A 25,931-nucleotide genomic window follows, 5' to 3' on the forward strand; every position below is an offset into this window, starting at 1 on the left:
TGGATTCTGGTTACTTTTTATTCTTCCTTGAGATTTAAACTTAAGCATTGCCCGTATGTAGAAATCCTTTATGAAGTGCGTTATCAATCACGCATCTATGAAGGAGAGGCAGCACATCCTTCCTTAACCGCTGTGTGGCCTGTGGCAGCGCCGTCCTGTCGTGGGGGCTGTAAATCTCTCGTTACCCGGCAGCAACAGGAAGCAATTCAGGAAGAACTGGTAGCTAACAGCACGCTGTGCAAAGAGGACGTGAGCCGGCTGCTGCTTCCCTGCTTTATTTACTTAATTACTTACCGCCTCACAAAACAGAGACGCAAAAAAAAAAAGGATGTTTGACTGGAAAATATCAAAGACTAAATAGTGAAAATTAGAGGAGTGACAGAAGAAACTGGTTCCTACCATTTGTCTGGATGAGATCAATTTCTTTGCTGAGGCAGTCAATGTCAATCTGCAGAGTCCTATTTTTGCATCGCAGATTCTTCATTTCATCAATCTGAAGGAAGAACAGAAGAGAAGACTTGTCATTTTCTTCCTTATTTAGAAAACCTGAGGATGCTGGTTTGAAATCCGGACACAATCCTCTTACAGAAGGAATCTGGGAGGCTGAGTTGGACCTCTCCAGCCTTCTCCTGGTCAGGTCATTCTCCATTTCATTGACTTCCTCTTTTAGCTTCTCCAGCTTCTTCTTCTTCATTTCCAACTCATGCCAAAGTCTCTCCATTCGAGCCTTCTGGTGAACCAACAACGCTGAAGGCAGAGAGAAAGAGAAACTCATTATTAGGAGGAGGTTTGGCTCAACATTCAGACAGACATTAGAATGTCACCAATGGAAGCTGAAACACGTTAGGCCACCTTTGTGTAGAGGAAGAAGTGACATTGTTCCAGGAAGTAGCCTGTCTCTAACCTCCACCACCACAGTCAAGCTGACTTGTAATGTTTGGTGTAAAAACCACATGATGCCAGCATCTATTCTTTTTTTTCTCTCTGTATCTGTTCATATGCTCCATCACTGCCCTGCAGAGATCACTGAGGATGGGTCGAGGCTTTAGGAACCATGCTAACAGGGATCCTCCTACAGGACCCAGTAATGCACTAAACATATAGAAATCCCAACAGAGTCAGATGTTCCTGTTCAAAGAAAGTTATATATACGTGAAATGTTGGTCTCTAATAATGTTTACTTGGTCCTTTTCAGTCTAAAACAAAATGTTTGAGCCAGGCATGATTAGCAGATGCATCGTTGTACCTGCTGGCAGCCCCTATAGATCTGTGCTCTGCAGAGGCTTTAAAAAGTCACACTGTCCTCTGATGGCTACAAATGTTTCATTTCTCTTGGTGTTCAGCATTTCTCCTGCTTCCTCACACTAGATTTTAGATTTTTTTTCATTTCTTTTGGTACTCTGCTGGGGAAGTTACATCCTGGCTTACTCATTGTGACCATGTGCAATATCATACCTCTGGTCTTGTGGTATTGCAAAGTAAACTAGGAAAACTCCCCCATTCCAGAGCCTTACTTCCACCAACATCTAATATAAAAAAACAGCATGAGGCAGGAAACATCCAGAGGTGGTTGGTCAGATAAGGCAAATAAATAGAGCCACTTTCATATATATATATATATATATATATATATATATATATATATATATATATATATATATATATATATATATATATATATATATATCAGGGCTTGATGTTAACCATCCCCCGCATTTGCCCGCCAGGCAAGTGCAATGATCGCAAAAAAATTTATTTATCACTCAAAATTACTTTAAAATCATGACATTCGATAAAAATGACCCAGAAGCATTGCCGGCGCCCTTTTTGTTGTTTTGTTCACAATCCGCGTGATTTTCCTCCAGATGGCGTGATTTTTGTCCGGGAACAACAACAAGGCAAAAAAATGTATGTACAGTAACACACCCACCACCTATTTTACCCTCCACCCAGATAACTGTAGATTAAAAATTATCAGTCAGGTATTAGGAAAATTGGCATAATTGTATGCCATGCACACAATGTAAATATGGCTATCATATGACAGTCTTCTGTTCAGTGATGCAGGTCATACATTAAAAAAATGGTCATTAAATGTTTTTCTCTTAGACGTTGGAGAGGTGCATTTAAATGTTATAGAGCTAAACTTGTTAAATTGGTGACCTGTTATTATTATTGTCTTGTTGCTGCATTTATTTTGTCAGGGAAAACTAATCCTGAGTCAGTTAAAAGTCAGGGAATTCTGAAATTATGTAAGACTGTGGAAACCCTGCATAAAATAACTATGTATAATGATTCTCTAGAAAAGTCACATTATATTAATAGTATTATCTTGTATAAACATACCGTGACTCTAAAATAAAAGTTATTCATTTGTGACATTGACTTCTGTCTTTAGTTTTTAACCTGTTAGATTTTTAACATTACAATTTATATTTTTCCAAGCACACAACAGCTTAAAGCAAAGTTTAGTTTGAAAAGAATGTGCAGGAAGAATTGTAAAGCATGTTAAAGGTACACTATGCAACCGGTGTTGATTTTCCAGCGAGGCTCCCCCCAGAGGGCGAAAGTAAAAGTGCACTGTCGTAAATATGCACAGCTGTTCTCCTGGTTTCTCCGTCAAGCCAGGCGCGGTTGTTTTGAGCTTAGCAGACAGGCGAACGCAACGAATGACTTAGCATCTGACGCGCCGCAAACGCGCTGCTGCTCGAGATGGAAAAATAAAATTTTTGCTGCTCGACGCACCGCGTCAACCAATCAGAGAAGCTGATCTGGGAGCTGGCAGGGAGAGAGACACAGCGCTGATGATCAGAGCGCTATTATCACTCCTCTTAAACAGTTTATTGACGCCTAAATTAACTTAAAATGCAGAAATCTGCCGGCAGAATATGTTGGCTTTTATTATCCTGCTGCCTGCAGTTTGGATTATTTAGATAAAAAACACCTACCAGCTGCCGCGGTGAACCGCGAGGAGGCGACCCGGCCAGAGGCTGCTGATGAAGGGATTCCTTCTGTCGGCGCACCGCTGGTATGTGGGGGTCTGAGCGGCTCCGACAGAAAAAATATTGTAAGGGAGGATGATAATCTGAATGAACTGACTGCACTGATTACGTTTTCAGGTGTATTTTCTCACTTAAAAACATATTAAAACTACTTTATTCCCACTGATCACAGCAAATATAGCTGCAAGGCAGAGAAAGGATAGTGAAGCTCCGCCCAACGCGCGTCAGAGCCACTTTTGCACCGCTCAGCCAGAGCAGCAAAGCTGCTTCAGCCGCGCGTCAGAACAAGCTGGTACAAGCAGCAAAAATGAAGCAGCAGACACGATTTTGCTGCGTCCGGTGTGAAAGCAGCACTGCACAAAGATCGCCACTGTCTTCTTCTTCTTCTTCTTGTTTTACTGGCGACTTGCAACCAAATGGAGCAATATCGCCACCTACTTGATCTTATTTATGTTTCCTTAAATCCTTAGGTTTAGTCCAGTTTGTTGAAGATAAGATGACATGATTTTAAGTACTGTCTTTCTGGATTTATTGATCGCCACTGTGCTAGCAACGAATATGCTTTTAACTGGGGGGTGTAGCAGTTCTCGCCGTAAAGCAAGACTGACTCTCACGAGACTTCTGAGCCTGTGGGTGCGGGTCGGTGCTCCTGCAATTGCAAGTGCGGTATTTCCCCCACAGACCACCAGGGCGGCCGAGAATACCTTTGTTCAACCTGAAATGACTCATTTAATCATCCAAAACATTATGGAACACATTAATTTACTGAAAAATGTTGCATAGTGTGCCTTTAACACGGTAATGTAGGCTTGAGTTCATTATCTGACGCATGCATATACACACCAGGAACCTGTAAACTTAAAAAATACTGAATTACAAAAAAACATTAAAAAAACAAACATGTTTTATTGATATAGAAATTAATATTAGAAACTATATTTATCAAACATTATACTGGGCAAGTAAAAATTGTTTCTGGGCAAATGAAATGTGGCAAAACTGAACTTTAAGTCTAATGTCAAATGGACCCAAAAAAGAGGCATAAAACACAGAAATGATATACAACAAGCAAAAGGGCTCTTCAATTTAATCTGAAAGCCTCTGTATGGAACTAAAGCAAACTACAAATGTGGGGGGGGGGGAGTGACTGGGCCCCTTTAACGGTTGGAGGTGGGTTTACATGGAGCAGATAAGAGCCAGCTAACGTCGTTACGCTCCAGAAAGCCTCTAGTTTAGGACAAGTTTCTAAAGCGTCAAAGTGGAGATATTTGATCTGATGCTGTCGGTGTTTTATGTCAGGAGCTAAGCTAGCATCTGAAGGGGTAGGGGCCAACGGGTGGAGCTCCAGCCTGCAGGGACGACAGCTCTTTGCTGGTGCAGCGGCGCCAGTTTACTCAACAACAGCTAAATCAGAACGCAACATTTCAGGGAGGATCTTTTGATTTACTCTTCCTGGCAGGGAGAGAAGAAGCACAAAGATAAGCTCTATGAGTATTTATAGGCCAATCAAGGTTTAGATTTGACCTGTTGCCATGGTGATTTAGGATTTGAAGATTGGGGTGTTACCAAAATACTACCTTAAGGCTCTTTTTCTTGTTCTACCAAATATACCTTTAACGTTAATGATTATCCAAAAACACAAAGAAATCTGTTCAAAGTAAAAAAGACCATCAGAACTTTCGAGGTTTTCTTTTTCTTTTTTTCAAGCTGAACCGGCCTAACAGCGCAGCTACATTTCTAACAGGTCTTTACACGCGCAACAGGAGGAGAAACGTTGCGCAACACAAAAAAAATGATATTCTGCTGTCAAACAAAGAGCGATACGATCTTTGGCGACTGGAGGTAAAAACTGAGTTAAATTAACCGTTATGTGGTGACAGGTGTGTCTGAATCAGGTGGCTCTAAAACACACCTCAGCCTGCCGTAAGGCGGCCGATCAATAGCAGGGTTAAAAAAAAAAAAAAAAAGTAAAACTAATGCACATCAAGTGTTCAGTGGAGCAGTCGCCACAGAGCCAAAGCCAGTGACTCACACATGATACAGTTGAAAGTCCAAAAAAGGAAAGAGCAGTGCTCTGCATGCACATGTTTGACTCACTACAGGATCTGTAGTCAGGGGCTGATGGGGGCAAACAGAGCCTTTACTGTGGAGGACTCACGCTGTAGTCATCACACCGGTCCCTACTCTGCAGCTCAGCTCTGCTTTTATCCTCCGTGTGGAAAAGTCTCCGCCACGGCGCTGACAGCAAGTATACACAGCCCCACTCAACAAATACTTTTAAAGTCCATGTTTTTGTAAGAAACTTTTCAAATTATACAGTATATACTTTATTGGTTACTAAAGCCTCTATGGGATAATAAAACGAGTAAGAATAAAAATAGGAAAACCTTTTCTGCCTAAAAACCAGAGAAAGATCAAAGTTTAAACCGCTTTAATGAGTTTTACGGTAGTTTCCAATCCAACATGGCTGTTAGACTCCATAGGAAGTGATCTTCTAAGCTGTACATATGGAAATGTTTTATATAGGCTCAAGACATGCAAGGCAAATTATGATCAGGAGGAGCCTGCTGCTGAGCTGTATTGTCTGACATCTATGTGCTATGGAGCGTGAAGGATGGATCATCTGGCAGCGTTGTAGCTGACCAATCAACAGTATGAATACTTACTGAACAGAAACTCCAGAGAGAGGAGGAGCTTATATTTATTCACTGAGCTAATCGCTAATAAAACCAGTTTAAAGCAGCTGAGAAACAATGTCCCTTGTTCCTGGTGTCGTTTGGGAAGTTCTCTTCATCTGTCATGAACAAAGACGTGGAATAAATAAAGAGCCTATATCAGGGGTAAGCAATTAAAAATCACTGGGGTCCGAATAAAGAAAATCATCAAACAGTGAAGGTCCGGAGAATAAAATTCTAATCTTTCAAAATCTTTAAAATCTAGAGTGTGTTTTGAAGTAGAGAACAACAATAATTTAGTTTGGTATATAGACAATTTCCTGATTCACATATTTAATAAAACACCTGAACTGACCGTTTTCTGTCTTAATGTTCACAGTGGGCTTTATGCTGCCCTGCAAGGCTTTAAACCTGGGTTTGAATGGAGACTAAGCCATTCTAAAGCACATATCAAGGTGCTCATTTTGAGCCTGGATCCATATTTATTTTTGATTCTGTTCATGGTGGAGAATCCTGCTTCACAGCAGCAGGTTGAGCCAAACATCCTCTAAATCAGGCATCCCCAAACTCGGTCCTCAAGGGCCGCTGTCCTGCAGGTTTTAGAGGTTTCCATGCTTAAGCACAACTGATTATAATGATTGCAGTAGAGCAAAAGCCTGTTAATCAGCTTTCAATTAAAAGCAGCTGTTCTTGAGCAAGGAAACCTCTAAAACCTGCAGGACAGCAGCTCCCGAGGACCAAGTTTGGGGATGCCTGCTCTAAATGCTCAGGGTCATCTTTGAGCACCATTTCACTTTTCTTTCACCAGTTCACCACAGTTCTTCCAGCAGTCCACACTTTCTCTGCTCTCTTTTTCTCATCGTCTTCTCCTTCTTTCCCATCGCCCGGCTGTTTTAGACACAGCAGGCAAACCTGTGGCAAGCGCAGCAGCAGCAGCAGCCCAGACTGACAGCAGCTCATTGGCTAATTGGCACCACGTGCAGCCTGGTACCCGACGCTATTGAGGGCTTTACCGTATTAACAGAAAAAGCAGTGCAAGTGAAATTAGACACTCAAATATGCGGTAATTTATAAATGTTTGAAATCAGGTTGGGTCCGGTTTAGCGAGCAGGTGGGTCCGGATCCGGACCCCGGTCCGCTAATAAGTGACCTCTGGCCTATAGCATTCAATGTTTTATTTTAGCTTTCAACTGTTAAGATGCTTTTTAATCAACAAAATCATTACGACAGTGATAATTTTGCTTGATTTATATATTTCTGATTAATCCTCATGCATTCTTTCAGTGTAAATGAGCTGCCATCCATATATCCCAGGTAGAGCATCCCCTTCCAGGAAGCACCTTTTTTACTCCCGCTGCGTCTGTCCAGTAAACACCATGCCCACTTTGTCCAGTCAGAAAGAAATCATGTAGAAATTAATCTAAGATAATTTAGTTTCTTAAAATCAGTGCATTTGAAAGTAAATCTGAGCTGACCTGCCAGTGGAATGATGATTTTTGCCACTAAAATAAAATAATCAGATATTATGCACAGCAAATACAATAGCAGGTCTTTATTTTACTAATTTTAAATGTAAACCATTTTAATTGCTTGTTAAGCTGTCTAACCTACATTAAAATTTTTACAGTGCATGTCTGCTCAATGTCGACGTCGTGAAAAGAGCGGCACCTTCAGGGGGAGAAGAGGTGCAGCAGCAGAGTAAAAAGTATTACCTCTGGTTTAAAAAAAAAAGGGAATTTAAAAGAATATCCAAATGAATATTCTAGGATACTGTAGGAAAGATGTAGAACCATAAATTGCCTTTTATCGCTGAATAAAACCTTTTGAACAAGGATTTATCTCCAATAACAGTGAGCAGCTCAACTACAGTGAAATGGTGGAACTCCTCTAGATTTTAAAGCGACAATAATAATAAAAATACTTATTGTTTGGTTAAAAGAACTAGAGATATATTTTATATATATTTTATAATATTTTAACAGATATCAGTGCTTTTTTCCCTTGAATCGGCCGCTGTAGGTAGCAGATCTGCTCAGGGCCCCGCCCCTTCTTATGACATCGACATATGGCAACTCCACTCGGACAAACTGTATTGCACTCATATTTTAAGGATCAAATCTCATTTGGAGTTTCAACATATTATTACCTATATTTGCTATTATTTACATTTCATTGGCGATCTAAAGTAGCCGAAAGTAAAAAAACAAAACAATCATTGTCAGTCTTAAAAGAAAAGTATTGCGTTCTAAGAAGGAGCTCTGCCATTTAACAAGGTGACTAAACAAGTCTCGGCTTATTTTTATTCGACAAATGGGACATCACTTCCTGTAGAGAAGAGAAAATAGAAAGCGCTGCTCACCCTGTGTGTACGCCGCGTCGTCAGAACCCATACTGAGCCTGCGAGGCTCGCTGGGCCGCTCTCTGTGCGGCGACAGCGGGTCGGAATCGGACAGATGCAGCGGCTCCGGCTCGGGGAAGTGGTGGTCCGACGGCAGGCTGAGGAGGTTGTTGGGCTCAAAGGTCGGGGACACGACTCCAGGGGACACAGCCGGGGGTTTGTTGGGAGACACAGTGATTTTAAAGGTATATTTGGTGTTGGGTTGAGTCACTACAACACGAGGCGAAGAGGCGGGGCCTCCGCCTCCCACAGAGGGGCGACTCTTAGGCGGGTGGTGGTGAATGTAGGCGGGGCCCATGCTCACTTGCCCCCCGATGTTCCTGGCGCCAGAGGGCCCCTGTATCTGAGGGTTAGCTGAGATGTAGACTGTAGGAGGGTTTCTGGCTCCGCCCTCGTCGCTGGCAGAAATGTAAAACTTGGGCTGGGAGCGGGAGCCCGGCGGCGGCATCATGACCTCCTCAGAGGGGGCGGTAGCAGCAGTGGGGGGGCTGGCAGAGATGTAAACAGTTGGCTGGTTGCGGCAGGAGCCCGGCCCTCCGATGGACAGAGGGGTGCTGGTGACAGTAGCCGCTCCAGTTGAAGAGGAAGATGAAGGAGGACAGGAGGAGGAGGAGGAGGAAGATGACCAGTGCCCGCTGCTCGGCCGCCTCACAGCGGTGCTGGAATTGCTCCTTTGAGGAGATTCAAGTTTGATCTCGATCTGATTCTTCCGAGGGGCGGTGGAGAAGTTCTGGATGTTGTACTGGCTGACGGTCGACTGGGAGGAGGGCATGACTGAGGAAGAGGAGGAGGACGAAGAGGGACAGGAGGGGATGCTAGACGACGACGCCATGCTTCCACTGGAGGGGATGGCAGGCGCCTGGGGGTTAGTGGGGGAGCTGATGGGCATGTAGACGTGAGAGGTCCTTGAGGTATGTGAGGAGGAGTGCTGGGGGACAGGGCGCGAGCTGGGGAGGGGGGAGGAATGGGAGAACTGGTAGATCTGCTGCTGGGGCTGAGAGGTGGGGCTGTACTGGGCCCTCCCCCCCGCCTGCTGGCTCTGCCGCCCCGAGCTGGACTGGCTTACATACGGCCGGATGAAGATGGAGTTGCCCTGCGGGCTCCCCAGGCCCGACTGGGGCCCGCTGTGTATGTGCAAAGAAGTTGGGGTGTTGCGGCCGGTCTGGGGATTCGGGGCCAGCGTCACTGTGATGGGGTTGAAGCGCGGGGTCTGCTGCGGACCCCCGCCATGACCCTTGGGTCCTAGAGTGTAGAGCGCTAGGTTCTGCGGAGGCTGCGGCTTACGGCTGGGCTCCATCACGTTGAAAACATTGAGAGTGGGGGGTACCTGCACCGGGGCTGACTTGGACTCGTGCTGAAAAAAGTCACTGCTGGGGGCCTGTCCTGTCTGGAGGGGCCCGTCACTCATGCTGTGGGACAGAGTCCTGCTGCCGTTCATTCTCAGGCCGTCCTGAACCGGGGCCGCATGCACATTCTGAGACTGCAGGCCCAGGTTCAGCTGGGTCATGTGCTTCCGGAGCTGAGCCAAGCTGGGGTCGTCGGAAAAGCTCAGATTGCCTCCGTCGCTGTAAAGGTAGCCTGGACTGACCTGGGACAAGTACTTACAACAAGCGTCTAGGTTGTTGTTGCACTGCAAGGAGAAGGAAAAGAAAGGATTCATTAGATGGCAATGAATGGGTTACAGTTTGATGCTTTAGAGAGACGCCTGTCCAAACTCACACTCTGGCTGTGCAGGTTCACTGATCTCTGAGTAAACATGAATATCAGCAGCTCTTTGCTAACAACTACATGCAGATCAATGCTGATAGGAAACATAAAACACATTAAAACAACTTCATTATGGTCTATCCATATCTCCCCCTCTAAAAGTACATTTATCCTGCCCATCCTCCACTAGGCTGCATTACTTATAGCTATTCAACAAACCACAGGCTGGTAGAACAAAAACAAAGGTCAGTGGTGAGGAGAGAGGAAACCAATAATTGAACTTGATCTCACATTGAAGAAATGTACCTCTGCATTTAACCCATCCCCTTGCGGAGCAGTGGGCTGCCATCGTGTGGCCTGGGGAGCAATCAGGGGTTTAGAGTCTCGCTCAGAGACCCATAGTGGCAGTCTGTGGGTTTGGGTTTCGAACTCAGAACCTCAGCTCAAGCTCTATGCCCTAACCACTAGGCCTCCACTCCCCTATACCCCATACCCACTAAAATAATGTCTCTAAACATATGGTACACTGCTGCATGGTAGGTAGTTACCATAGTAACCCAGAGGCATCAGGATGTGTGAAATATTAAAGTGAAGATGATGGTGTGTAAGAAAACATTTTTTTTTAAACTGTCATTTTACTGTTAGGATTAAAGTTTTTTATGTCCAATTTATTGATATCATCCGCTTAGAGGGAATTTTTTTCAGTGTAGTAATGTTAGTTTGTCCACTAGAGGCGCTGTTGTCCATTCTTAACCTTAGCCTCACTGGTTTGGAAAGAGTGATAATGCTAGAGAAAAGCATTGATCTCTATTTATTCACTGGATTGCAGATTGCCCGAAAAAGTGAAGCCATCATCTACCATGTTGGTGCTCCCCATTCCTACGGAGACACGCAGTAAAAATGCACTTTCAGCACATCTGTATTATTCTGCTCCATTAACACATTAATTCTATAGTAATTCAATTCAATTCAGTTTATTTATATAGCGCCAAATTCACAACACATGTCATCTCAAGGCACTTTACAGTTCAACCAGATCATACAGTCAAATTGATACAAAGTTTTCTATCTAAGGAAAACCAGTTAATTGCATTGACTCATTGACTCAAATACAATCCCTCACACTAAGCATGCTTGTAGCGACAGTGGAGAGGAAAAACTCCCTTTTAACAGGAAGAAACCTCCAGCAGAACCAGGCTCAGTGTGAGCGGCCATCTGCCAAGGCCGACTGGGGTTCAAGGAGACAGAAGCAGAGATACAAGCAGCTGTAAAAGGCGGCCCCGTCCAGGAAACACACAGCCAGGCAGACGAGCTCCAAGGCAGCTCCCATGCCAGAGGATGAAGAGAGCACATCCACCCAGCCACGGCCAGAGAAACAGGACCACACCTGAAGACAGGCCGATCTCCAACATCTACAAACAAGGGTGTTGATGGAAGCAGCACAGCTGATGTTTCTCTCCTGGATGACGTCACAGCCAAACAGGAACAGACGAGGCAAAGCTACTCTGAGGAAAAGCAGAGAGAGCAGAAGGTTAGAGATTGAACAAACAGATTCTGCAGAATAGGAGAACAGAGAGAGAATGAAGCAGAATGATGAAATGGGGATCCCTATGTCCTCCAAAAGTCTAAGCCTATAGCAGCATAACTATAGAGATAGCTCAGGATAACCTGAGCCACCCTAACTATAAGCTTTATCAAAAATGAAAGTTTTAAGCCTAGCCTTAAAAGTAGACAGGGTGTCTGCCTCACGGACTAAAACTGGTAGTTGGTTCCACAGGAGAGGAGCCTGATAACTAAAAGATCTGCCTCCCATTCTACTTTTAGAAATTCTAGGAACCACTAGTAAACCTGCAGATTGAGAGCAAAGTGCTCTGTTAGGAACATAAGGAACAATCAGATCTCTGATATAAGATGGAGCTTGGCCATTTAAGGCTTTATATGTGAGAAGGAGGATTTTAAATTCTATTCTTGATTTAACAGGAAGCCAATGAAGAGAAGCCAGGATAGGAGAGATATGATCTGTATAATTTGTATTGGATTTGTATAATATGTTATATTACATGATTTAGAGACTTAACTGACCTCATAATGACTATGCAATGTGTTTAGGGGTGTAAATCACACCCATCATGGCGATTCGATTCAGTATCAATTTCGTGACCCAACGATTCGATTATTTTCGATACTCAAGAATACACCACAATACGATTAATTGGTAACTTTTCCTTTTTCTTTTTTTCCTTACAGGCTAGACAATGTTTTATATTTGAAATAAATCAATGAAAACTGTAATATCGTTATGCATTTTATTTGAGAAACAAAAAAAAAAAAAACAGAAGTAGCAAAGTTGTTCTCCACCTAGGCCTATGAAAACCTCTTCACTGAAAAATAATAATGCCCCTGCGTTAAAGATTCTGAAAGGCCTTGCATCAAAAATACTGTAGGCAGAAAGAGGGTAGTAGCTAGAGGAAGTGAGGTAGGAGGGCAAAATCGGTTTAGCTCCACCGCAGCACGGGAGTCAGAATAACGTTCAGGAGCAAATGGATAAAATAGACCGGATGAAAAAAAAAAACATGAATCGCTACTGTTGCGGACATGTCGATGCATGGGATTGTCGGCTGTTGGATTGATGCATCGATACTAAACGATTAGTATTTTCACTCCTAAATTTTAAGTCTTAAGCCCCCCTGAAAATGAGAACATCATCATTGCTCGATGCTGTAGCGCACGTATTGTTTCCATGCAACCGGTCTAACTAGGGAGTAACAATATGGCGGCCGGTGGCTTCCCTTTAACCCGATACTACCAACATGCAATCAGCAATCCAGTGAATAAGTAGAGATCAGTGGAGTAAAGTCAGGCCTGCTAGAGCAGAACCATAAATGGATCCAGATTGTTTCAACAGTTTAATGGATCCAAGGATACAGAAAGAACTTTCTGAGGTTCTGGTTGTAAATATAAACTCTGGATAAACTCCTTTAGTTCCTACCTAAATAGCTCCCATTTAGCTGTGCTTCATGGAGGAGCAGCAGAATTATCTGCTATGTTTAAAAGGTGAGGATGCGGTGACAGGAAAGTGGAGGTAATTACGCTAAAACATATGTAGCATGATGGAAAAAGACATGCTAGCAGTTAGCCAGCCTTTAGTGTGTTAATTCAATAGTGTCGCCCTGATATCACAGCGACATACCCCATCTTTTAACAATAGTATCAGTGTTTATTGGAAAAATATAACAGTTTCACATTTTGTATTTATCCTTATGTCTTCAGTAATTCAGTACATACACATTTTGTTTATTCAGTCAGTATTTAATACAGCTGGAACAAGAAATTAAAGTATAATTAACTTTAGATTAGATTTATCCCTTCATGTTATGGAAAAATGTCCTTGAAATAAAAGAAAACAATCAATTAATCATGTCCCTCAATGAGATCAATCACCTTTAGATCAATTAAATGTTTTTTTTTTTAATCTTGATTTTTGTATTTCTGATACAAAACTTTATTTTCTTATCAGTAAAAACAAGAAATCTTTCTAGACATTTATTTATTATTTAGATTTCACTTTTAAAATGCCAGATGCTCAAAAGTAGATCACATCATGTTTGTTTTTATTCATCGAGGAGGTGAATAAAATATAAACATTTTACTTTAGTGTTTGGTGAAAAGCTTGTTTTTAAAGAGTGAGGAATTTCTCTACCTCCAAAACGCACTGAGAGACGACAACTTCTGGGACTTCTGGGAACTTCTGGCGCAGCTCGTGCAAAACCTGAATGTTAATCTGCTGGCTTCCCTGGGCCATTCGTATGCTACCAGGTCAGGATCGATCGTTGAGTTCAGCAGACGGGAGCATCAGTTGTGGCACAGACCCAACTTCATTCTGAACGTCTGGACTGAAAGAGAGGGAAAAAACAAACAAATAAGTGACGAAGGGAAGGTTTTTCAAGCAGGGTTCACTAAATAATACTGAGCATGAACAAGCAGCTTTAGATTTGTTCCCTTTTAATAAAAAATAAACTGCTGTGGAAGAGGCCGCTTGGTTTATTAATCCTAAAGATTTACAAGATTTCAGACAGCCTTGATGAGAAGAGGCTGCGTTCATGTCAGAGGGGCTCCTCCCCACAAAGGAGAAGCAGAGGGAGGAAACAGACTCTGACCGACTACACAGGAAACCAGCCACTCCAACTCCTCCTAACATCATTATTCATTTATTAAAGAAACAAGGAGGTTCAACAGTAGTCTGGGATGGATGGATTTCTCTTTAGTTCAATGATTAAGCAGCTCTGCAAAACAATTATTTCAAGTAATAGGAAAAAGAAAAAAAATAATCGGAAGCAGGCCAACAGAGATGAAGGAGGAGCGAAGATAAAGAATAAGGAGATGAGCAGCTTAGGCCGTGAAAGGTGTGACATCACACTACTCAGAGCTACAGGGTCTAAACAGCAGCAGCTCTGCAGACATGAGATTCAGCACTAAATTAAAGAAAGACCACCAGATCAGCCTACCGATTTGTTCAGATAATTTAGCAGCCGTGCATGTAAATGTATCTCCTTCCTCCGTCTGCTTTCCATAGTTAATGTTGGATTTGTTAACATTTTTATTTGCTTTGTTTAAATTGAGGCTTCTGTCATTTTTATTATGGAAATATGTGCAAAGAAAGAAATGATAGCAGCTATCTGCATCGTCCTTTATGAACCTGTTTCTGTTGATCTCTACTAAAGAGGACTTAGGAAAACAGAAAGTCTGACATTCCTGCTACGTTGCCTGCCTCACCTTTGAGCTTTCATAGGGTCCCCCAAAGTACAAAAACGGCCAAAAAGTTAGTTTGATTTTGATTCAATTCTTATTATTATTCTTAAAACCAAAGGTCTAAACAATTGCCATTGTCTTACTGCACTGGCAGATTATTGCACTTACATCTATCTTCATCAGTAGAGCAAACTCGAAACAAAATCAAAAATATTTTTAGGCCAGATCTAAGATTGTAAGACCTTTTTAGGGTCGTGTCACACCTTGCCGAGTTAGCCAGTGTATGCCCAACCTCCCAGAATTTCCTAAAGCTCCGGCATATGCTGAACTTGCTATATATTTTTTAAATTTTGGGCGTATACATAGAGTATTCATAACAAATCCAGACCTTATGTCCAACGACAGCCTAACGCAAGGCAGCGTAACGCATTACGAAGCATCAGTTAAAGCTGCTCCCCTCAGTAGTAGCAATGCACCCGCCCCAAAAAAACTGGATAAATAAAAAGAAAACAGAAAGAAGGTTTGCAGTCGCAGCAGATTCAGCATCATGTCTGCTAGGAAGTTTGTTGGTCGTGAACGCAAGCAGGATCCATCACACTCACCCTATGATGGGGATGAAGTCTGGAGGAGAAGTTACTCATAGGTTTAGCATAAGCTAGACGCCATGAGTAACTTACACTTAACGTGTGTCAACAATCAGATAATTCACCTGTAACTTATGCCCCACATATGGAAAACGATGGCATACGTCTCAACGTATTCGCTGTATGTCAGCGTTTTTCAGCGCGATTATAACTTATACAAAACCTACCCATAACTTATCCAACGTATGCCAGCGTTTATGCCAGTTTTTCAGTACTTTAGGCGTACGCTGGTCTCTGTCGTCAAGGTGTGACAGGGGATTCGTGTGAATGCAGCTTGAGAATCTTCACCAGCATACATGTCATATTCTTTTCACTTCCAGCCAATTACAAACGTTCCCTCAGTGACCACAGTAAAGTGAGTCTTTGCTCCTCAGCCCGGAGGAAAGCCAAAGGCAAAATCTGGAAAAGTCTATTTAAAAAGAATGAAATTCATAAAACTTAATCGAAGAGAAATTTGGCGAAACTAAATCTGTAAAAATAATTTTGAAAGATAGAAAAAGAAATTAAATATGCAAAAAACAAAAACAAAAAAAATAAATAAAATGTATAAAATAATTTGAAAAATGTTTTGTGAGTAACTTTGCTGCTTTTTCTGATATTTTTTCTTCAAAGTTTTCTTATTGCATCATTTAAAATTTGTGTGGATGTGTTTTTTGCTTGCAACAATAACGGAGCAAAATTTACTCCATAGCAGAGGACCTGGTGAAAAGTGCCTCCTCAGTCTCAGCCATGTAGACCATGCAGTGAACTGTTAGCTGAGTAATTATTAAACAATTCGCAGTTGAGAGAGTAGAGAGAGATTTCATTCTCAGTACATAAACTAAACACCCACATAGAAGCTCGTTAGCACTGTACAGCTTTACATTAAAAAGATTTAAATTCACTTCCTCATCAATCCCAAGGTTTAATGATTAGAAGCACAGAGGCGGTCTCTGGACCTTGAAGTGCGTGGCGGCCATGTTTTCTGTCTTCTCACACTTTCCTCGTAACCGCGCTCTTTCAAAACATCCTCCTGTGGGAGCTTCAAACATGCCAATCAAAACACTGTGACAACCTGTACCAAGAAGCTCTTCCTGTTCTGCTGTACTGCGATCAGCGCTTCATGACGCAGAGAGAGAAACCACAGGGAGGCTCACAGCACAGACCTTAGCTGCAGAACTTATAGGAACCGTAAGGAGAGGCCAGATCCAGGAAGACATTAGATCTGATTATTAAACTGAGGAAAAGTTCAGACGTGTTACTCCAGTCACACCGGCTTCAGGTTTTCAGCTGTATCTGTTTGATCTGAGCGATGAGGAAGTAGAGAGTCACAACTGAAAAGTCATGAATCATCTCTGCAAAACATCCGCCTGCAGCTGATGTTGGGAGGGGCAACAGGTCAGGAAGGAGAGGCATCATGAAAGGCCATGACCTGCTCTGAGGAGCAGGACATGCTCAGATGCAACAGGACAACAGCAGGAGCTGCATTTAAGGCACCAATGCTAACTCAAACACACTAAAGACGGCTTTGGATGTCAACTTTACCGTTCTTTTTTTAAACAACCATAAAAAACAGATTTAAAATGTCTTAAAAATGATCTAATAGCTGTTCTGACATTGATCTGCTTCTCTTAAAGAATAAAATGAGTATCTATAGAGATCAACCCCATAGATCAGTCAATCTCTAGTTGAAGGAGATATTCTATCTTCTCAGTGTCCTTCCTTAGAGGGCGATAAGAGCAAATATCTGGCCATCAAAATGACGGAAATAGCAAACATCATCTCAGGCGTTTTCTTGTCTTTAAACATCCAGGCAAGCAAAAAAAACAAACAAAATGGGGAAATTTAGCAGCTCTAAAAAAATTTTATTATATTCATCTTATAAAAGGAGGTAAAAATGTGAACTAGGGCTGAAACGATTGCTTGTGATTTATCATTGAAATAATAAGTTAGTGATCTTTAGTAAATTTAGTTGGGGGATGTTGGCCTAGTGGTTAGAGCAGTGCGCTTGTGTTCTGAGAGTACCTAGTTCGATCCCCACAGCCTGCCTCTGAGCAAGACCTTTAACCCCACACTGCTCCCCGGGTGCCGCACAATGGCAGCCCACTGCTCCCCAAGGGGATGGGTTAAATGCAGAGAGGGAATTTCTCCAATGTAAGATCAATAAAGTTCAATTATTATTATTATTAATCATTGAAGGTATAGTGGAGGATTTTCACAATGTTTGAAAAGACCCGCCCTCTCCACTTCCATGAGCCTTTTTCTCCTGGTATACGCTCTGTTTGCGTCGCTCATACAAGCTTACTTTCCAAAAGATTAGCAATTTTTCCAGGATGTCAGACTTACCACCGGTAAGTGAAAATGGGGACAAGCACGTAGGATGGCCTTACGTAAACATATGCCCAGAATGATTGACAGTTAGGAGGACAACTGATTTAGATACCTTTAACTGGAGTATAGAGATTCTAAAACACGTCTTTAGCTGACAAAATTAAAATCAGAACTTTAAAATCTATAATAAAATAAAAGTACAATCTGAAATAATGTATTACAGACTAAAATCACACAGTTTAGAAAGCCAAGGCAAAGAGATGAGTTTTTAAGAGTGATTTAAAATCAGACAAAGAAAGTAGACAATTTAATTTGCGATGGAAGGTCGTTCCACATTTCTGGAGCTGCCACAGGGAAAGCAGGATCGCCACTAAGCTTCTGGGACGGTGCATGAAGGTGCAGCAACTCAGAATGATAAGATGGAGCAAGACCATGGAGAGACTAAAAAAATAATAAAAGAACTTTAAAATGAATCCTAAAATGTACAGGGAGCCAGTGTAATGAGGCTAAAATTGGGGTAATGTGCCAGATAAAAGAAGTGCTGCAGCGTATTTAATCTAAAATATACCAGAAAGATTAATAAATAAGCTAAATAATAGTTATATATCTAACTGTAGGGGTCAAAACACAAATTTTACTGGCAAATACACCAATTCCATGATATCTGAACTTACTTTTAGATAAATTTTTGCAGCGTAACCAAAGTATCCAAATTCACACTCCAAACAATGAGTGTTTTAAAAAAGGCCTAAAAACCTTTCTTTTTAACAAAGCTTTTGGTCCCCTTTAAATGTTTCTTCATGTTTTTTTCTTCTCCTCTCTCTTTTTACCTGTAGCACTTTGAGATGTTTTGATGGGAATTGCAATGTAAATTAAATGTATTATTATTATATATTCCATTCACTAATGGAGCTTTTTGTTTGTATACGGCTAGCTGTGGGGATCCCTTCTGTTGTTCTTTGTACGTTAATCATAGAGCGGTGATCTACTATTAAGTCCACTCAGGAGGCCTGGCAGCTGCAAAGCTGTGGGAAAGATTTACTCGTATAACTGACCCAGCTATAGGTCAGAATGTGGATAGATTGTCTCCCAGCCTCAAAAAAACAACCACAAAAATGCACACACACCTCCTTACTGTAGGTAATTATAGGCCTGCATGGCGCTGAAACGCAGCGACAGAGTGAAGCTGGCAGATTAGGCCCCGCTGTCCCTGAGGGCTGCAGTGGAACAGCGCCTGAGGAGCTGCTGCACAGCCAGCTCTGATAGAGACAAAGCTTCCTTTGCCGAGGCTGTTATTCACAGAGCCAAAGCACTGACCCACAGCTCCACACTGGTTTCTGGAAGGACAACGCCTGCCGTACACCATCAATGAACTCATTCACTCCACTAAAAAGACGTCTAATCACTTAAATCAATCTCTGATACATAATAAACACAAGCCTGTAGAAAACTATCCACTTAATACCTGACATTAGGTCTGTGAGCTGTCCCTTACAGAATACACCGATGAAAGAAGTGGAAAAGAAAAATGTCACAACCAATATGCAGAGAGTGGAACGTTAAAGGATCACCTGCATAATGCTGCATATCCTGCAGGAAAGCATTAAAACGGTGAGGATCGCATCTATTTGTTCTGCAAATTTATGGAGCAGCCCAGCAGCAAGGAGCTACTGACTAAGTGTTGTGTTTTAGTCCAGGAAAGTTTTTAAAACAAATAAAGAGATGACTTGGCAGTGGGTGCTGCTGGGGCTGGCCTGTATCATTAGGAATCACTGTGCTCCTGTCAAGCTTGACATTACAGCGGCTCCTATCTAAAGGCAAGAGGAACGGTATTAAAATGCACACTAGCTGGAAATTTGCCTTTTTCCATTTTTATTTTACAGAGATTTAAAAAAAAGAAAAGAAAAGCATTTTTACTCAACCTCCTTTACTCTGATGCACCTAAATAAAACTTGTGCAACTAAAATCCCTCTGGGGAGTGACAATTTGTGCTTCTGTGAAGAAGTAAGGCGTTCGAGAACATTTAGGATCTAAATTTTTCAAAATAATCCCGACAAGCTCTTTTCATCAGCTGGGAAAAAAAAGAGGAACCAACTGAAAAAGTGCCAAGAAATGAAGGTCCTCACCAACTGAGGGTAAACAAGGAGCACATTAATTAGACAAACACGCCGTGAGATGCACAGCTCAGCTGGGAGAATGTGTGACAGGATGAATGTTGATCTAAAGATCTAAAAATCAGCCTTCAAGGAAGGATGCATTTAATATCACCGCCTAAAGGCTGCAACAAAGTCCTATAGTGCTCAGGAAGCTACCATCTCCATGGTTAAACATGGTGCTGGTGGCATGATGCTATGTGGATGCTTGTAATTAGGGACAAATGTATTTTTCTAGCTATAATGCACCGCTTTGTGTAACACATGAAACCTCAATTAAACACAGTGATTTTAATGAGGAACAGCTCAAAGCGTAGGAACAGGTTCTTTCAACGTTGTTACCCTAAACACCAAAGTCTCACCTAAGCTGACATCACATCAATCTAACCCTGGTTTGAAAATATTATGGTTTATTTTTAAAGGAAAAGTTCGGTCATATTCAGAATTCAAACTTTAATTCAGAGTAATTTTCATGTGAATGTGCTTTACTGGAGGCATCCATCTTTGCCAAAGAACACTACTGCCACCTACTGGTTTGTGACGTCACGGTGCGGTATCGGCTGTTGATCAAGTCCCAGTGCTGTATCTGGTGTTTGTCACAACGCGCTATTATCCAAGTCATCTTGAAAACATTCTTCTTCCAAATGTTGGCTACATATTACGGGTTTTTTTCTCTGGCCAGAAGTTCGATGGTAAATCCTCCCTCTTCAAGTTGGCGATCCAACGACCAACCCGTCCGTGGAGGATCAGGAATCAGAAAGGAGAAATAACTCTTTTTTTTTTTTTTTTGTTCACTTTTCCCCGATGTATTCCAGCATCCAGCTGCAATGCACGTGGGCATTGTCAGTTTCACTATAGCTCTGGTGAATTTCAATGGTGAAGTCCTCTGGAAATCTTCAATAATTGTTGTTGATTGCAGATGTGTCTAGTAGTTCCCATTGATTTTGCTTGTAAAGCGGGGAGAATGGCGCTAGGCTTACCGCACCGTGACATCACTGCTGGAAGATGGCAGGAGGGAGGGGTTACTATATTTGGGTAAAAATTGCCGATCCCGGTGATTGCGATGATTAATGATACTAAATTCGTTAAATCACAGCAAACGTATTAGTTTTACGTACAAAATAATGATCCATTGATTATTCCTTGCTGACGGACTTCTATTCTAAAACAGGAGCCATGACTAGTGGCAATTAATCGATCAGAGGATCATGGGAAAAACTCTAGGAGCAGATTTTTTTTTATTTAAAAGAATGCAACCAGAACTGAGCTTCTTTGCTTCCATGTGTGCAGACTGAGTGAGGAACCAAAGGAATTACCATTCCATCACAAAAGCAGGAATGCATGGAAGTTTAACTCCAGAGGGAAAAAAAGAAAAGAGTTTTAATCCAAAAATGACTCGAGCCACTGAATCAAAGTGATTTCCCACTGCCTTAAAGTCAGAGGATAAACCTCCCCTTTGCCTTCAATGAACATGTTGTTCATCATTAAATCAAGTCCTAAACAACCTGAGAGGTTCTGCTGAAGCTTTAGCGGAGCTGATGGGAGTTGATCTTCAGTAATGAGATCTCTCCAGTTCTACTTGATGAGACATCCACGGAGCAAGCAGAGCTTACAGAGGAGCCCAGGCAGTTTGGTTCAAAGCAACGCTGGCAGCACAGCAACAAACAAAACATTATGTGCAGAGCCCTGACTGTGCTAAACACTGGGCCTCTCTGAGCCCACTGCCTGCTCCGCTTTTAGCTGCCCACCGTTTAAACACAGGGGTACCAGAGCGATTGTGTGCTCGGTGGGGGAGTGTGTGTGTGTTTGCAGGAAATCCAAAATTCTTCAGCACCGCAGCCAGCAGATGGTGGTTGATTGGAAGCAGGCGAAAGCAACAGCTCTGTAGGTTGACCAGCCCCTCCCTCGGCACTGTGGGAAACTGGCAGGTTTTAGAAACGCGTAGAGGTCGGCTTACTCAGGGCCTCCCTGTATCATCAGCGCTGTTTCCCCTGCACTTTGTTTCTTCTCTGTAAACAGTTTTTACTAAAAGGGTTAGAAAATGGTTAGGACAGGGAGGTGCTTATTTGACAAAGTTCTCAGGCACTTGGTCTGGTGTAAATATGTTCCCAGCTAAGTTCACCGTGACCTCCCTCCAGCTTACACTGCCCTCCTCTTTTATTCCTCCGCAATTTTATGGGAGCAACACAAAAAAAAAATTCTGAGCACGTATATGTAAACAGTTTCTGAAAAATCTGCACTTAATGACGGATCTTAGAGGAAAACGACAGATGCACAGATCATGATGTCGATCCAGGCATGTTCCTGTACGGTTCTTTGCTCCAAAAAGTTTTTGCTAATCAAGTTAAACATATGCAACACAAAGGCTCAGCTTGCAGCAGTGTCTCTATGTCTGACTGCACAAACCCCGCGTTTCCTCTCAGTCTGTATTAGAGATGCACAGAGAAAACTGGCTGGTAACCTGAGCCAGACTATTTTAAGTTCGATCAGCTGCTAGGATTTCTTACTTTAGGAGTTTTTTTTGGTACTAGTGGCCCTTATTGAACAGTAATTTGACAGAAAAGAGGTTGGGGGAGAAAGAAGGGGAAGATATGCAGAAAGAAACCTGAGACAGGGAATGAGAACCAGGACCACAGCGTCTGCTGCTCCTGTTAAAGGAGCAGCAGGTTAAAGGGGGAGACGACCACAGAGAACCTGAATCCTCTCTTCAGCTTCATAACAAAATAATAATCCATCTCCCCTCAGGCTTGTTCTAGTGGAACGGATGGTGAGAATGTAAATGACCACGTCAGCATAAGCAGGCTTATTATTTTCACATGACCGTAGGTTTGTCACAGTGAGGGAGTTATTCTAAACAGCTGAAAACGGCCATAAAAACAACAGTTTGGTTTTTGTTTGGAGCAAACAGGGGGAGCAGCTTCAGCGGAATCATGCAAAGTCAAACTACACATCAGCAAATGACAGAAACAGGATTTATTTGGAGGAACAGCGTTAATAACAAGATTCAGGACTTTTAACTTCCTTTGTTTTGATTCTAACATAAATGTTGTATCTTTATTAAAGTAACCCCATCCCCCACACTAACTTTAAAAAAACAACTAAAGTACTGGAATACTAATATGACTCATATCCAAGTTTTTCATGGAAGTCAGAGCGGCCCAGTTCTGATCTTTTCTTTGGAGCAGATTTCTTTTACATTTCACTAATTCAAATTGAGAAATTACAATTAACAGACCTTTTGGGAACTAATTCTGAAAATATAAACCTAACAATCTCACATTTAAAAAATAAAAACCAATGAAAAATTAATTCATCTTATCTTATATTTCTCAACATGGCTGAATTGGAAGAAGCTGAGAATCGTAAAATATGATACAGGACAAATATTATATATATTTATATATATACACACACATATATATATATATATATATGTACACAATTTAAAATAAGGACCACATTAAATGCAATAAATATTAGCTAATCCATTTAGCAACATGCATGTCTTTCTTTGAGCTTTGTTTAAAAACTCAAACCCAAAAACTCAGACTGTAAGCTGCACACAAATAGTTCTATAAATGAATTAAGATGAAAAAATTATTTAAAAAATTACAATTAATTAATAATCCGTTGAATTGTTTCAGCCCTAGCTCAGACAGTACTATGTCAGAAACAAAGCTTGAGCTTAAAATAGAAAAAGCTTCATTTTAAACCACTAATCACCCGTTTTGATGTCTACCAAAAACATTTGGAATTGAAAGTCAAAAGTGTGCAGCGATGGTGTTTCCAGCAGGGTCCTGTGCAGTGTTTTTCCTTACATTGTGGAAACATTAACTGCCAGCCGACAAGCCCTGACAGAGACTCATCGAGCATGCACCATATAATCTAAAAACACCATTTTCCAAATCTGATTTCAGGAAACATTTGTTACAGGAAGGGGCTGCTTTCCTTTCTGAAGATGTTCGGCATAACAGCTATTTGCTAAACATGTTGTTCGTGTCAGGCAAACTGCAGGTCGTCATTACAGTCCGTGCAGATTCCACCTCCATAAATCACAGGAAAGGTAAAGGTTAAACCCAACAAATCCCTGCTGAGATCGTGGGAGACTAAAGCTGCTAGATAACGTAGTCGTTTGCTTGTCTGAACACCACTGAGCATGCTGAAATGTCCAGCCGTGGTTGGAGCAGTTATTAGGTAAGACACACATAAAAAAATACACTCCTTCAGTTACAAAATAAGCCCACTTCTCTTATCTTTTCGTTGCAATTCCCCAAATGATCAGTCAGACCATCTAAGGCCCCATTAGGTCCACCTGTGAAGGCATTCCGCCCATAGGGTTGCGCATCCAATCGGATCCGGAGATCAACTTTAGAAAACAGTTACCAGAGTTGGAGAAACTTTAATGAGTTTGATGTGTTAAGCTATTCTTATCAACAGTTCTGGTTCTGTGGCATTCTCATATGTACTACAATGTGCACGTGGATCCACATTTTTCTACTTAACCGTTTATAGACCCATATACACTACCCTTTTGAAGCCGTGCCAAGATCGGTCCGAGCGCAATAACCGAGATAACTGTTGAGTATAAACCGAACCGTGGTAACATGGTACTAGTTCATCAGTAGGGCTCTGAGCGGTTCAGTTCTCGCTCAGTTCTCAGGTAACAAAGAGCCCATGAGCAGACTGTGTCATCTCCTTACAGTCAGCCTCCGTAATCATGACATTTCAGACATTAATAAAAATACTAGCTTCAGGCAACTTTAAAGACCAACCACAGTGCTGGTACTGCTTCTCTGCTTCAGTTTGACAATCTGAACAAGAATAACTAAAACAAATAACCCCCCGGGAAAAAAAAAAAGAAATACATGGAAATATGTATCAGTGGTCAATATCTGCTCAGTGTCACTTATTGGACCCATACAGATATGCTTAAATATGACCACATATCAATGCCAACATATCGAGCATCCTTAAGCCGGGCATACACTGTATGATTTTTTCAATTGTTTCATGCAGCTACAACTCCAACTGTACCACGAAACCGCAGGGTTTAAAAGTTCCCAGCTCACGATGTTTGTTCTCACACTGTGCGACCTGACGCTCTGGTGCGATCTACCTGCTCCCACTGTACGTCTAAAAACAACGTCATACTCAGCTCCGAAGTGAGATGGCGGTACTCGGACTTGTCTATCTGGAAGCCAAACGAGTAGAGAGGAATATGAGGAATATGTGCGATTTTGAGCTGAAAGCAAAGAAATGGCAACAATGCATTTAGACCAAGACATGGCTGAGCAAACGTGGCTACTACGGTCTGTCAATCTTACAGACAGAACTCTATTTCACTCATCGCACCCCCGCCATGCTGCTGTGTTTACATCTGAGAGGAAGAAGAAGAAGAATCCTTGTTTGCCCTTTGAGCGATTTGCCCAAGATCCACCTTACAACAACCGACTGAATTTTAAACATGTTTGATTTTCTCCTGACCTTAAGATTCCTGATGGGGAGGTGGTTGTGAGAGGCTGATCGCCCCTCGTTACCCCCTGTGCACTACATGACGCACGATCAGGCTGAAAGTCGGACCAATCAAAAAATTATCGTACGACTGGAAAATCGTCCCTAAAAGGGCAACAAATAAGCTCAGCTTAAGCCAGTTAGCACCACAAGCGCAAGTGTAACAAATAATGAAGAAAAGTTCAAGATCCAAGTTCCATTATGAAAAAAACACAACAAATTTTTTTGTTTACAAGCAGGATTAGAGTGGTACAGCTTTATGGAATATAATATAAGCGAATGTGTTTCCTGAAACTACTAAAGCTACCGAAGCCTTCAAATATGGATGCTACGTTGATAGATACAGTAACGCCTTTGTTAATATTGATACACAATCATCCTGAAAAGGGCAAAAAGTCGTACAGTGTACGCCTTGCTTTAAATATACACACATATAAATAATGTGGAAATGGCCCAAAGATAACTGGTGTTTCTATGCAGTAAATTGTAATTCAAGTTTCATTTATTAATTGGGGGAAGAGTTATTCAACAACTAAACAACGTAATTTAGGCCACCAACTCCAGAGTAAAAAAAATAGAAGAACTGAAACATTTTTAATTAACACTTGAGTTTTCTGTCTGTAGTTTATCTGAATATTTGTAAACAATTTATTAGATAGCTGTAACCTGCTGTTTCTAGAGATCATACATATAGCCTGTTTGTTGCTTTGTGCTCTTTAGACAGCCAGCTAAAAGTGCCCAATACAGAGAGGGGAGTTAAAGTCTACCCACCTCGGAGACAC

At 41.8% G+C, this 25,931-nt stretch overlaps 1 protein-coding gene across 1 annotated transcript in view; it reads right to left on the reverse strand.

Annotated features, from left to right (window-relative positions):
* Positions 1–341: 341 nt before the first annotated feature.
* tab2 (TGF-beta activated kinase 1 (MAP3K7) binding protein 2) overlaps positions 342–25,931 on the reverse strand; it is a 51,650-nt gene continuing 26,060 nt past the window's right edge. Inside the window, exons 2-5 of the mRNA XM_038294337.1 lie at positions 13,483–13,675; positions 8,037–9,705; positions 587–747; positions 342–493 (exon numbers count right to left, since the gene is read on the reverse strand). Of these exons, the coding sequence (XP_038150265.1) occupies positions 368–493; positions 587–747; positions 8,037–9,705; positions 13,483–13,584 (2,058 nt within the window). The 5' untranslated portion in view covers positions 13,585–13,675 and the 3' untranslated portion in view covers positions 342–367. The remainder of the gene's footprint in view (positions 494–586; positions 748–8,036; positions 9,706–13,482; positions 13,676–25,931) is intronic.

The sequence above is a fragment of the Cyprinodon tularosa genome, unplaced genomic scaffold (genome assembly GCF_016077235.1).
Source record: "Cyprinodon tularosa strain WSP-4 unplaced genomic scaffold, ASM1607723v1 ctg1099, whole genome shotgun sequence".
NCBI classification, from domain to species: domain Eukaryota; kingdom Metazoa; phylum Chordata; class Actinopteri; order Cyprinodontiformes; family Cyprinodontidae; genus Cyprinodon; species Cyprinodon tularosa.